General features: G+C 43.1%; 1 protein-coding gene and 1 pseudogene across 5 annotated transcripts in view; both read right to left on the bottom strand.

Moving 5' to 3' along the window:
• Nbn (nibrin) overlaps nt 1–4,347 on the bottom strand; it is a 31,397-nt gene extending 27,050 nt beyond the window's left edge. Inside the window, exons 1-3 of one of the 5 annotated variants that reach the window (XM_052176118.1) lie at nt 4,169–4,347; nt 1,767–1,900; nt 275–423 (exon numbers count right to left, since the gene is read on the bottom strand). In XM_052176118.1, the coding sequence (XP_052032078.1) occupies nt 275–423; nt 1,767–1,900; nt 4,169–4,205 (320 nt within the window). In that variant the 5' untranslated portion in view covers nt 4,206–4,347. The other 4 variants (XM_052176119.1, XM_052176121.1, XM_052176120.1 and 1 more) reach the window with 4 other exon arrangements.
• Nucleotides 4,348–11,956: 7,609 nt separating this feature from the next.
• LOC127679771 (dynein regulatory complex protein 9-like) lies at nt 11,957–13,406 on the bottom strand (annotated as a pseudogene).
• Between the last annotated feature and the right edge of the window lie 286 nt (nt 13,407–13,692).

Raw genomic sequence — 13,692 nt, 5'->3', positions numbered from 1 at the left:
TTACAAGATTTTAAAATATCAGACATCTTAATTTTAATTTATATTTCCTGAGAAATTATCATTTCTTCAGTCTTGAGTCCTAAAGAAAGAGCAATGATCCCAATTAACACTACAATGCAACCCCTGAGAACCCAAACAAGTGGGTTCCCCGTTATAACTGTCAGGGCCCACACAACCTCATTCAGTTACACAGTTTCAACTCATTATCCAAAGTCTCTTCTTTTAGAATTTCAAATACAGCTGTGGATTTCACATCAACTCTGAAACATCTTACCTGAATTTACTTTCAAACACCCCAAAGGTAACTCTATCTCCTGTCCTCAAAGCGCAGGAAAGACCAGTCTGCATTTTTTCTTCATTAACAAAGGTTCCATACTTAGAATTATCTTTTATTGTTAATGTAGGGATTTCATCTGTTTGACTCTGAAAAAAAAAACAACAAATGATTTAAAGTCGTTTATTACTTAGTGATTACAAGGTAGATCTTACAAGATCATTAACTTTCTGCAGAAGTAGAAACTACATAGACCATGATTCCACTTAGGCCACCCTCAGGGAAGTCACTCAACTAGCATTTTCCCCTAAGGCTGTTTCTTAAAGCCAAGCCTTACCCTTGAGAACAGATCTGACTGCTAAGCATGCATTTCCCGAGCCACTCAAACTCGTTCTTCTGATGCTTTTCCTTTGGTACAGTCTGCTTTCCGTTCAACATGCCAGGTATATCCTCTCCTACACATTTACACTACCAAAATCATATCATTAAAAATTAACCCAATGAGAATACTAGGTTAAAAGGCTAGAGTTTCTGACTGAAAGCAACTGTTTTACTTTTTCTAGATGAATTTCAGTAATAATCATTTTCTCCATCCCTAAAAGAACAGACTTAAAACCTGAATTTCTCTGAGCACATCCGGCATTTACGTTTGTGTACTCTGTGCACAAAATATTAGCTTTTCTTGTACCACAAATATTAACATAAGCACAGGTAGTTAAAAATACTTCATCACCCTTACCACCTGTGGTTGTGATAACACATACTCAGATCCATTCAATGGTGCTAAATGGCACAGGCAAGTCATCTTCCCTAGTAACAGGTATCACTTCGCACTCTTAGGATGTGCTACACAAGAAAAGCCAGTATCCACAGCTGCATACAACCTGGAAGAAGTGCTGGGGCCTCCACTCTTTGTTGTGTCATAGCTGTCAGGATGGAAGTAGCATCCTATAGAGTTCCACGGTGTATGGCATGGGCCACAGTTCCAATACGATGAGCCAAAGACCAGATTGAAATCTGGAGCCAAACTCTCTATAGCCCTCTTTAATCTGTTTGTCTTTGGTAGTCATCACTAGGATAAAGGACTAGCGCATGATGTTTTCTAACAAACACTCTCTGAATTTCAAAATCAACAGAAAAAGTAAACTATTCAAATAGACTCATCCTATTTCAAAATAAAGACAACTAGAATCCCTAACTATCTGTAGTTTTTTCTGTTGTTTCTTTTGTTTTGTCTAATCTCTAACAAGATAGTAAAATAAGGGCTGGAGCGATGGCTCAGGCCGTTAAGCGCACTGGCTGCTCTTCCAGAGGTACTGAGTTCAATTTCAGGCAACCACATGGTGACTCACAACCATCTGTAATGTGACCTGATGTTCTCTTCTGGCATGTAGGTGCCCATGCAGATACAACACTCAAAATTAGTAAATAAATACATAAATAAATCAATCTTAAAACAAAAGCAGATAGTAAAATAAAGTTAGCAGCATACCAAATTGGTTTCAGGAAAGTTTACTCTTAAGACAGCATGGTTCCGACTGATTGACTGATCATTTTCTATTAGAATGGCGCAGTTTTTTCTCCCAACAATGTACTCTACACCAGCCAAAAGTCTGTATGGTTCTCCTGAGGGAAAACAGAAGCAAATGAATATAAGGTGCACGCGCACGCACATACGTACGTACGTACACACACACACACACACACATACACACACACACTCATGATACAGGATATACTGTATATTTATTGCAAATAACTCATACTTCCGCTACTCAAATGCTAAGCAATTTGACATTATGAATGATACACATATATCATATAATTATATATAAATTATATACATCATGCATGTTTCTTCTTTTAATAAATTTTGCTAGAATTATGTGTTTTGTATACATGTATATATGTACATCGTGTGTGTGTGTGTGTGTGTGTGTGTGTGTGTGTGTGTGTGTGTATGTGTGTGTGTCTCCTGCCAGTTCTACAGCCAGCAGTAGAACAATCCACAGAGGGGCAAAAATGAAGCTCGGTTCAGCTTGACTTAGTTAGCCAGTGCTGGTACAAACTTCTAGAATCTTAATTTTAGCCATATTTAAGGACAACACAACTCTGAATAATAGTTTCCTGATAACAATTAGCTCAGTCCCACGTGTACAACAAAATTTAAGACCTGTTTACATTGAGACTCTTTACAAAGTACATATGGCTTCTTCCATAAAGATGGGTTCTGATGACTCAGAAACAATGTCCACGATAAGGATCTAGGGAGAACGACTGAGGGAACACACTACCTATAGGAGTCAGGATTAGCCTGGCCCTACCACAACACAGAAGTCACTCAGGCTGTTGAAAAGTACAGTGACATCGCTCATAAGGATGGGCTTAATGGACCGAGAAGCAATGCTCAAGAGTTAGGGAGGTGTATGGAATAAACAAACATTAGAGTCTGGGAGCTTTGGCTCTGCAGACAGCAAAGACCACCAGGTTTTGAAAGTGAACTACTTTCCCAGCATTCTAGGTAGAAAAACAGACAAACATTTCCTTTCTTTGAAGAGATAAGCCTTCATGTTTAACTTTCCCAGTTTTCCTAGTGCTTATTTGTGTGCACAAGAATCTTGTATCATCTATAATCCTGTATGTGTCTGGTGCCCTGTAAGTCATAAGAAGCCATCAGATTTCCCAGGAATTGGAGTTATAGGTGATTGTGAGTCACTGTGTGAATGCTGGGAACGGAACCTGGGATCTTGGCAAGAAGAAGAAATGGTCTTAACTGCTGAGCCAGCTTTCTACCTCCATGTGCTTTTTCCTAATAAAGCCTCACTGAACAATATGGAAGGTTATCAAAATAGGTGGAAGCTTTTATCGTTTTACAAAGGGAAAATAATATTGAATCATTACTCCCTCCAACATAACATAAATTTAATGTATGACAAATCAAAAACACACTACTGATTTGGAAGTTGATTAAATGACTTTAAAATGTAATTGGGGAAATATCTTAAAAATAAAGCAAGGAAGCTGCAATCCAGCATTCGGGAGGCACAGCCAGGCAGATGATCTCTGTGTGTTCAAGGCCAGCCAGGCTGATATGGTTAAGACCGACCCTCTCAAAAAAAAAAAAAAAAAAAAAAAAAGCCGGCAAGAAAAAACTTACAAAAACTATTTTATTTACTTTTACTTTCTGTGTATGAGCATATGTTTGTGCAGCACGTGCATGCGGTGCTCAGAATCCGGAGGATTCAGATTACAGCTGACTTGAACCCAGATCCTCAGGAAGGGTAGCCAGCGCTCTTACGATGCTGAAATTTATAATCATATTAAAGGAATTTGCCTTATTAGATTGCAAAGTTTGCCAAAAAAGTTTTATCCTTCCCTTTACACTGTCAGTAAACTGCATCTTCTTTAAGTTCCCTCCAAAACAGGACACAATCGCAGGCAAGCACTTAATCTCCCATCAATACTGAACACACAAGGGGACCATCACTTCACGCGTGAGAACTTTTTCACAGGGTAAAAGCGTGTGGGTGGGTGGGGAAATTCTGAAAACTTCCAGGCGGCCCCGCGGGGTCACGTGACTCCCCACACCTACGCTCCGGTCTGCGTCCGTCCCCGCCCTTGGCCGGTCGCCTGGGCTAACCCCGCGCGCTGTTTCCGTCCCGCGGCTCACAGCCGGTCTAACCTGAGCACGCACACCTCACCGCCCCCAGTCCGGTGGTCTCCCATCTCGGCTCCCACCACCCAGCTTCCGGGTCTAGTCAGCTGAGGCTACCTAGGCGTCCGCCGGAAGGCGATGAAGACGGACCGGAAGCGCGCTCCACGGCTTCCCTACCCCCCACCTCTCCGCGCCGGGTCCCGGGGAAGAACTCCCCGCCGCCTCCTTGCCGCGCTTACCTGGAGCCGCAGCTGCGGCCGGGAGCAGCTTCCACATGGGTCCGGCGTCTCAGAACCCCGCGACGTGCGACGCCAACCGCGGCTGGCCAGCGTGCGCGGCCACCGTGCTGCACCGGCGCGGGCTCCTGGACGTGCGCGTTCCCAGGACTCCGCCAAGTTCTTCGGAAACGCGGGAATCTGTCCAGAGCGCGCCGCCGGCGCGGGCGCCACCTAGTGGTGAACACGAAATAGTGCAGTGCAGAAAGTGTCCTGGTAGGAATGTGATGGACCAAACTCACTGCAGGCTTTAATCAACAAACTGTAATGTTTAAAAATCTCGGAAGTAATGTGGATTCTAAAAATAAACGCATCAAAGTGCTGGTTGAGTATATTATTTGCTGCATTTAAAATGCCTTCATTTACATCAGTCAAAATGAAGGTTTCATGTCAAAGTATGTTTAATCTTCTCCGCTGTGTCCTGAGTGCATTATACCAGAACCATGTTTACATCTTTATACAATGTCAGAATTTACTGAATAACAATAAATCCACAAGCTGTATTGTTATCTTTGACTCCCATTTGCTAAGTAGTCCCAATTTCCCTTAATAGTTGATAACTGGCAAACAGGTTTTTTTTATTCCAGTTGTAATACTAATACATCATATGGTGAGTGTGTCCATTAAAGAATTGATACAACTGCTGGGCGTGGTGGTGCACACTTTTAATCCCAGCACTAGGAAGGCAGAGGCAGGTAGATCTCAGAGAGTTCAAGGCCTGCCTGGCCTACACAGAGAAATCTGACAAAAAAAAAAGAATGACTGAAATGGAGTTAAAGAGACACAACAAGAGACATGCAGGGATTTGGGAAGCTGAAGTATAGAGCTGAAACAGTTACAAGCAGAGTAGATGCAGCACTTAACCTAGCATGCATGAGTCATTGGATTTAATGGTCAGCGCCAATAAGCAGCAGAGAAATCTTCCCACATAGTTGTAATTGACTATTAGATTACATATGGTATATAATAAAATGTAAGTGCCATTTAAACAGTTGACCCACTCTATTATTTAAGAATGATAAACAATCTGTGCATGTTCAACAGAAATACTTTTTAAAATAGTATTTTTGGTCTGTGGATGTTAGGATATGGAAACATAGAACCCTTAGGATCTATGACTTAAGGGACAACCAACTGTTTACACTAAGGGACCACTTCCTTTATTTACAGCACTGAGAACTGAGCTTGAAAATTAAGCTACTATGTTGTTTTGTTTTGTTGAAGGAATCTCATTATATAATCATGGCTTGCCTGGAACTCTCTATGTAGACTAGGCTAACCTTGAACTAATAGAAATGTGCATGCTTCTGCCTCCCAAGCACTAGGATTAAAGGTATGTGCCACCAAGCCCAGCTCAGTTGCTAAGCTATTTATTCTTAGTTGTGCCTATACTGCAAAGCTTTGAGGGACTGACAACTCCTTTCAAACACTTTCCTCACCCTAGAAGCTATGAGCCTTGATTTAATCCAAATGACCTGTCATAAATGTATACAAGGTACTGCCTATTGGGTTTTTATAAAACTAACACAAACATTGACCAGAACTTCAGTAGCTTCTAGACAGCACTTAATCAGGACAGTTGAAGTTCCACCTCAACTTTGCTCAAAACAAAAACAAAAACCTGAGGTTGTTTGTTTTGCTTTCTTGTTCAACTTACTAATGGATTACGACATGGGAGACCATGACAAAAGACATGATATTACAACCACAGTGTCAATTCCTGTCACATCATTCTGGCCTAGCAACCATTCTCCACAGGCAGGAAAACAGTGAGCATTTCCTGTCTATTACTAGGCTAAGGCACGGTGGAAGTGCTTTAAACTTATTGGGAGGTAAAGAAACTTGAGGTGAGTTCTCGTCAGAGGAAGCAGGTAGCTAACATATATATGTTCTCACTTCAGGAAGAACAAAAGGTGGTATATTCTTCAGCCAAATATGAGTGACCATCGCCTCAACATGTGCGTTCAGGTTGTTCTAAATACCCCGTTCTAACATGGACATAGTTTCCTGAAGTTTTTATAGTTACAGAACAAAAGAAAGCTGTCAAGCAATATACCTTGGAGAAAACACCTGGTAAGCAGGTTACAGCCAAGGAGAGAAAGGTGTAATATGTCTTGGACCTTTTGTTGCTGGAAGCTAGTTGTCTGTTAATACATGCTAAAAGGATTTTACTGGTACAAAGATGTTGAATCAGACACAGACGTAGGTGCAATAAATGGCTGTTAAGGGCGTTAAAGGTAGGCTGGACGGTGGTGGCACACGCCTTTAATCCCAGCACTTGGGAGGCAGAGGCAGGCGGATTTCTGAGTTCGAGGCCAGCCTGGTCTACAGAGTGAGTTCCAGGACAGCCAGGGCTATACAAAGAAACCCTGTCTGGGGAAAAAAAAAGTGTGTGTGTTGGGGGGGGCACCTTAGAGGTAGCCTAAGACAATTTAGCTTTGGATTTATAACATTTCAACTCTTCACAATCTCAGAGTTTTAATTAGTTACCCTGTCAGCAGAGGAACAGGATGAAGCAGCCTAGATCTGGTGCCAGCAGCCTGTGGACCACCTTATCCTTTAGGTTCTGCCATTCAGACCAAGCTGGATCCTTAACCTCACTGCAGGAAAGAATTCCATAAAGCAGAAGTGGAGTTTGTTGGAGAGAGATATCTAAACATAGATTTAAGTGCAGGAGTTAACAAAGAGGTACTGAGGAAGGGTTAGGACATATCCAAAAGCATAGGTGTGGGCTTCCGAGCAGAGGATTGCACCTCTGAGGATTGCACCTCTGAAGCGTTGTAGGGTGATCCTGTGCTGATTATATGCATGCATATGCTCTTCAGCTACATCTAAAAAGCTAATGAGACACTTTCTCCCCAGCTGGCGTGCTGGCACACTTCTTTAATCCCAGCAGTCAGGATGCAGAGGCAAGCAGATCTCTGTGAATTCAAGGCTGGCTGGTCAACACAGTGCATTCCAGGACAGCTAGGACTACATCATAGACCTGTCTTAATAAATAAATAAATAAATAAATAAATAAATAAATAAATAAATAAATAGAGAAAGAAAGAAAGAATCTTTTCCTGTTTACTTGTGTGTGTGTGTGTGTGTGTGTGTGTGTATCCCTTCACATCTTTTGCCCCCCCCACTGTTGTTTTTTAAATGAGAATGGCCCCCAGGCTCGTGTATTTGCAGGCTTAGTCCTCAATTGATGCACCTTTGAGGAAGAATTAGGAAGTGTAGCCTTGTTAGAGTCGGTGTGTCCTTGTTGGAGGAAGCGTGTTGCCGGAAGTGGGCTTTAAAGTTTCTCTATTTCTTTCTGCTTGCCAACTGCAGATTGTTAAGTCCTAGCTAAAATATTAAGGCCTAGATGGAATGTTAAGGCCTAGGCAAAATGTTAAGGCTTAGGTAACTGCTACCTGGCTAGCTTGTCATTATAGGGAAACCTCAAATGCTTCTTCTGTTAGTAGGAAACTTACTAATGCCAAGCAGACTACATCTTCTATTATGTTTTGTGCCCTCAGAAACTAATCATGATAGAAGTGAGTAGCACTGATTTTTAGTTAACCACGAAAAATGGACCTGAACCAAACACCCACCAACACGTCCTGCACCTGTGCATAAGCTTTTATTGTATTTGCTTTTGTAAGCTGCCCCTGGGATGGATCCCAGTATAAGAGATATAAGAAACTATTTAATATAGGATTTTGATTTTGAGTAGTGGTCAAATAAAGTTTAAGTTCCCAAGTCCTCCCGGGGAACTGACATCCTACTTGGCAGAAAGAGACATGTATGTGGGTAGCTGACATCCTGGTTGGCAAACTAAGACAGGAATGTTAGACAAGTCCATCCAGATAGACAAGTTAAGACATGAATATTAGACAAGGAAAATCCCCTACCACAGTTGCATCTTCCAACCAATAGTAACAGGATAAATGTGCAACATGTGTTCCAAAGGAAACCTCCTATCCCTAAATCCTAATTGGTGGAATAACTTCACACAGGTTTTTGTAGTTCTCAGGCTTAAAAAGCCCTGAGGACCTTAACTCCAGGTCATGGTTCATCTCTTGAGCCTGATTAACCTTAGGGTATGGTGTTCAATAAACCATCCCTATTTGACAGGGATCGATGTTTAAGTGGTTTGTGTGACAATCCCGAACCCCAACAGGATCAGGATATAAAGCTCTCAGCTACAGGTCTATTGTCATACTTGTCTGCTTCCAACCACGATCTCACACTAACTCTGTACTAGTCATGGTTCTTTAGAGTAGCAGAACTTATATATATAATGGACATTTATTATAATCACTTACAGACTACAGTCCAACTAATGTGACATTGGCTGTGAACAGAAAGTCCAAGAATCCAGAAGTTGCTCAGCCCACAAATCTGGATGATCTTCATTAGATGCTGGAATCTTGAACTGAGCTCTAATGATGCTAGTGAAGGAAGACATGTTCTTGCTAACAAAGGCAAGGGCAAGCAGGCAAAGAGCAAATGCTTCCTTCTCTGTCCTTATATGGGCTTCCAGAAGATGGCGTGTCTCAGATTAAACGTGTGCCTTTCCACTTCAAGATCCACACATGTACATATCCACACAACACATACATACAACATATACACACATACATACATCACATGCACATGTGTATAATATGTACACAACACATACACATATGTACAATATGTACACATGCACAACACAGGCACATATACACAATATGTACGTACACACACACACACAGACACACACAGTTGAACATTCTTTCCTGCCAATGCCTTGATATATACTCAAGGTGGTTCGATGACAGTTTGGTGAGGCTCTCAAATTGTCAGGTGCTCTCTTCTGTGGAGTTTACACCCACGGTGTTGCACACATTCCTGAGTCTGCTGTGTTGGAAAGTTCTTGGGCGGGGCTTCCTTGGTATGATTTTAATCTGCCCGTGTGACCCTATGGTCCCGATTTACTTTGAAAAGTTAGTAGGCTGGTACCCTCTTTACTTTCACAAATAAATTATTTCTCAGCGTGTGCCTTGTAGATAGTGCCAGACAAATGTGGTCATCCTGCTCCCTGATTGCACTCAAAACAGGGTCAAATTCTGCCCACAAAATGGAACCTCTCAGGACATGGCTCATTCTAAAACCACATTTTCACACAGCATGGGAAAATAGAGTAGTGTTAATTCAATTTTTAAGTAGCAGTTTCTTCTTTATCCTGGACAGCTTCCAAATAAATGACACAGAGACTATAGGATTTATTTGGTAAGCTTTACAACACAATGTCTGAACAGTTATTAATCTATTCTAATCCTCTAAACTAATCTGGCCTACCTTACAGCCAAAATCTCCAAGATCCTCGAATTTTCCCTGTGATCTGGCCCTTTCTCCTTCAGGTGTTTGCCCATGGTGTCCCTGGCCCCTCCCCACATGATGAATCTTCCTCTCTCTCTCTCTCCCTCCTCCCCTCAATAGAATCACAAGTCCAGCCCTGCCCAGCTATCCAGTTTTTATTAAAAAATAAGAATAAACAGGGAACAATGTTTGCCCAAACTTCAGACAGGAGGTTCTTAGAATAAGCATTGCAATGCCATGTTTGAGATATGGGGGCAGAGAAATCAGCATCAAGGACAGTCTTTACACAATACACAAAGACATTATGCCTACAGAGCCCAAAATACCCTGATCTCAAGCTGGCACTTCCGGAAGTCTTCCCAACCGCTGCCTGTTTAGCTCAGGTATTTTGTTATAGTAATGCAAAGCTGTCGCATATATTTTGTAGGTGCTTGTGAGGATTAGGGATGTGTATATAAAGAGTGCTGACCCTGGTCTCTCTCTTACACACACACACACACACACACACACACACACACTCAAAACTACATTAATAAATGTTAGCTTTCAAGAGAAATATATGCTCAGACCCTGAAGTTAAACCCCACTGCTTAGATTCTTGGTCAGATCAATTTAGAGGAGACAGAGGGGACAATGTAGAAGACAGTTTATTACAGAATAATATCAGATGAGAGCTAGCAATGGTCTGTTCACTCAGAATTAGCAGCTTTCACCTCAGAGTGCCATCGTTCTTGTCAGCCTAACACAAGCCAACACATATCTGGGAAACAGGGATCTTAACTGAGGAGCCGCCGCCATCGGATTGGCCTATGTGCACATCTGTAAGGCGTTCTTGCTGACTGATGTGGGACAGCCCACTGTGTGAGGTACCAGCTGGGCAGGGGCCCAGGTAGGAGCTGAACAAACCACGGAAAGTAAGGCAGTGAGAAGTGTGTCTGCATGGTCTCGGCTTCAGTTCTCGCTAATCACCCTGTTCCGGCCTTGAGATCCTGACCTGGCTTCCTCCATGACAGATTGCAACCTGTAAGCCAAGTAAACCCCTCCTCTACATGTCGCTTGCGGTTATGGTGTTTACTACAGCAACAGAAAATGAAATAGGACACCAAGGGAATAGGAGTGACCAATGTGATTCCAGTTCTGAATCATCCCTTGCGGTGATGCTTATGCGCCACGGGATGGGTGGGTCAGTAGGATCCCGGGTCTGCATCGCCCATCGAGTGCTGGGGGAGAAGGTTTGTCTGAGGATTTCCGTGTTACAGCTCTCTTAGAAGCTATTCAGTGAAACTGCTTGTGCACAAATAGTCTATTCAGGGTAAACAAGGGCTGTGTAAAGCTTGGAGAGTGGGGAGGATGGATACATTCACAGTGAATGTAAATCATTGGCTAGAGCTTAATGTACTGGGAATGCCTCATCTGCATGGAGAGGTTCTTAGCTGGAGAGAGGAAGCTGAACCTGTAATTTTGTAGGTGACATTCCTCAGGTAGAAGATGGGGGGTCGGGCTCCCCAGATCAGGTAGAGAAGAGGAAGTCCCACTAAGAAAAGGGAGTCCTTCCATTTTACACCAAGCTCAGGAAAGCTGTGCGGACATGGTAGACTACAACCTTAGCATTCAGGTTCAGCAATCATAGACGACAACAGATTCAGGTTGCTCCAAAAAGTACAGTGTTCCGACATGGTCACAGGACCTGATTCAGCAGGTCTTTCTTCATTGTCAGAGTCCTTAGAAGATCAGGAGATCCAAAGATAAAGAGGATAGTAGAGAAGAATTTTTAAAAGGTGTGTGTATGTGTTGGGGGCGAGGGGGGATTTGGAGGTCTTGCAGAAGTTACATCTTATGCCAAGCAAGTTTATTAAGAAGTACAGCATCTTATACTATTTCCAGGGAAGAAATGAGGCAAAGTCAGAAGACTCTTCCATACAACTGGACAAAATTAGCAGGAGGCTAATCCTGTAGTCTTGTATAAGGGGAACACAAGGTCATTGCAGATCGGGCGGGCACACAGTGGCCTTGCTGCTGATAACCCTTTAGCACAGAAGAGTTGGGCTCTCAGGATCTGAAGCCATAGATCCCCAAAGACCGTGGCCCCGGGCTGTTACTGGCTCTGTAAAGCATATTCCTAGTTTTAGAGAAGGAGCTGCTAGTGTTTTTGGTTTTGTTTTGTTTTGTTTTGTTTCTCTGTACATCAGGGCCCTGGCCCCAGCCTATTAACAGCTCTGCCAAGCACGGTCTTGGTTTTTGTTGTTGTTGTTGTTTTTCAGATGTATCAGGAGTTTTTACGACTTCACTGTAAGCCAATGAACTGCTTTCTGGTGAGAGAGAGTAAGGCTGTTCACAAAGCTCTCAGCATGGCTTCCCCCACTGTCTCGTCTGAGGAGGCCCCACAGCCAAGTGAGAGCCCTCGTTGGGGTTTGGAAGCTAGAGGAACAGGCAGAGCGAACTCCTTAGGTGTCTCAGGAGCCGGGTGCTGTGGCAGCACCACGCGTGACTTGAGACCTGAGAAGGAACAGCAGACACTCGTTCCTTCTTGCCTCTCCGTTTCTCCTTCACCTTGCCTTTCAAGTCTTTGCTGTCATCTTTGTCTTTCTTGGGCATTTTGAAATTTTATGTTTCCTTCCGGATCACTGTACCAGGCCTGGAGCTTCGGAATGCTCCACGGTTTGAGGTCATCCAGCACCAACTTCTCCCTGGTCTTTTCCTTTCCTCTCGGGGCTCAGTAATGACCTGCTCGTACTCCGGGGTCGTCTCTGCCTTGTGCTAGGTCACTGGCCTTGGCAGCCCTGAGAACATTTAACCCGATCTGCTTTGCTTCTGTGTCTTTATCAAATTTCTCCATCCAGGACTCTAGCTTCTCCTCAAGATTCTGCTGCTGTTTTTTAAGGAACATTTCGATCTCCGTGTGAACCCGGTCCTCTTCAGTTTCCATCCTCAGTTTTTCAATCTCCTCCAGCAAGAGCAGTCTTCTGAGTTTGGGAAATCTGCAGCTCGGTATTTCTTTTCATATAAAGATTCTCCAAGTTGGTGTTTGCCTTCCTCTCTTGTAACTGGTCCCTGAGGTAAGCAATGTATTTGTTCCCGTTTTGCAAAGGTAAGACCAGGTTTCTGAACTAAAAATTCATTGAGCTTATTATTATAAATCAACAGGCAACTGGAGGTGGCCTTCTCCTAGCGTACTCGGGGAAATGTCTGGTCCTGGTTTTGAAAGCACTGTGCTACTTATCCATACATCGGGGTCTCAGAGATCATTGCAGTCTCCAATACTCACAATTCACGAAACTTCCATATGCCCAGAGTAAAAGAAACTAAGGCACTTTAAGTCGCGCTCACTGTCCCCAATCAGGTCCAGAGTGCTATATCACTCCATATCACTCTGGCAGGAAAACAACCCAAGACACATAGCTTTAAGGAGGTTTGTTTTTTGTTTTTTGTTTTTTGTTTTTTTCTTTTTTCCCTAATAAGAGGGGTTGTTTGTTTGTTTTAATTTCAAGCTGGAGAGGTGGCTGCAAATGGTTAAGAGCACTGACGCTCTTTCAGAGAGGTCTTGAATTCAATTTCTAGCTACCACATGGTGGCTCACAACCATCTGTCATGGGATCAGATGCCCTCTTCTGGGTGTCTGAGGACAGCTACAGTGTATTCATATACACAAAATAAATAAATAATTTTTTTCAAGTCTGAAAAATTTGTAATCTTTTATAGTGTCCTGCTCATTTCAAACCCTGTTACCCCAATTCATATGTACTGTAATTGTGCATTTGCTTTTCAAGTGTGCACTCGTTCCTTAGAGAAAAAAGCAAGAGCTTGGAGGGTCAGACCCAAGCTTCTTGTAATAGGTGGTAGCGTGCTCTCCGACATTTAAAGAGGCCATGCTATAAGTACAAACTATTAATCTGATGGTATGTGATGGAAGAAACTTCCCATGGACCGCGCATTTACATCCTGGAGGAATAAACACAACTGGCCGAAATGTCGGTCGCGATGTTTCAGGAAACTTTTGTATTGCGCAGGAGTTGGTCCCGAACCCGTTACACTGTGAACAAAATTCTCTCTCCTTTCCGAGGGAGCGGAGAACGGCGTGGAGCCGCGGGGAGCCGCCCGTCCCGGGCTAGACTGTCCCGGTCACGGCCTTGCCCGGCCCCTCCCTCCGCCCCTGA

The sequence above is a fragment of the Apodemus sylvaticus genome, chromosome 3, assembly GCF_947179515.1.
Source record: "Apodemus sylvaticus chromosome 3, mApoSyl1.1, whole genome shotgun sequence".
Taxonomy (NCBI): domain Eukaryota; kingdom Metazoa; phylum Chordata; class Mammalia; order Rodentia; family Muridae; genus Apodemus; species Apodemus sylvaticus.
This window is presented reverse-complemented; position numbering and strand designations above follow the sequence as displayed.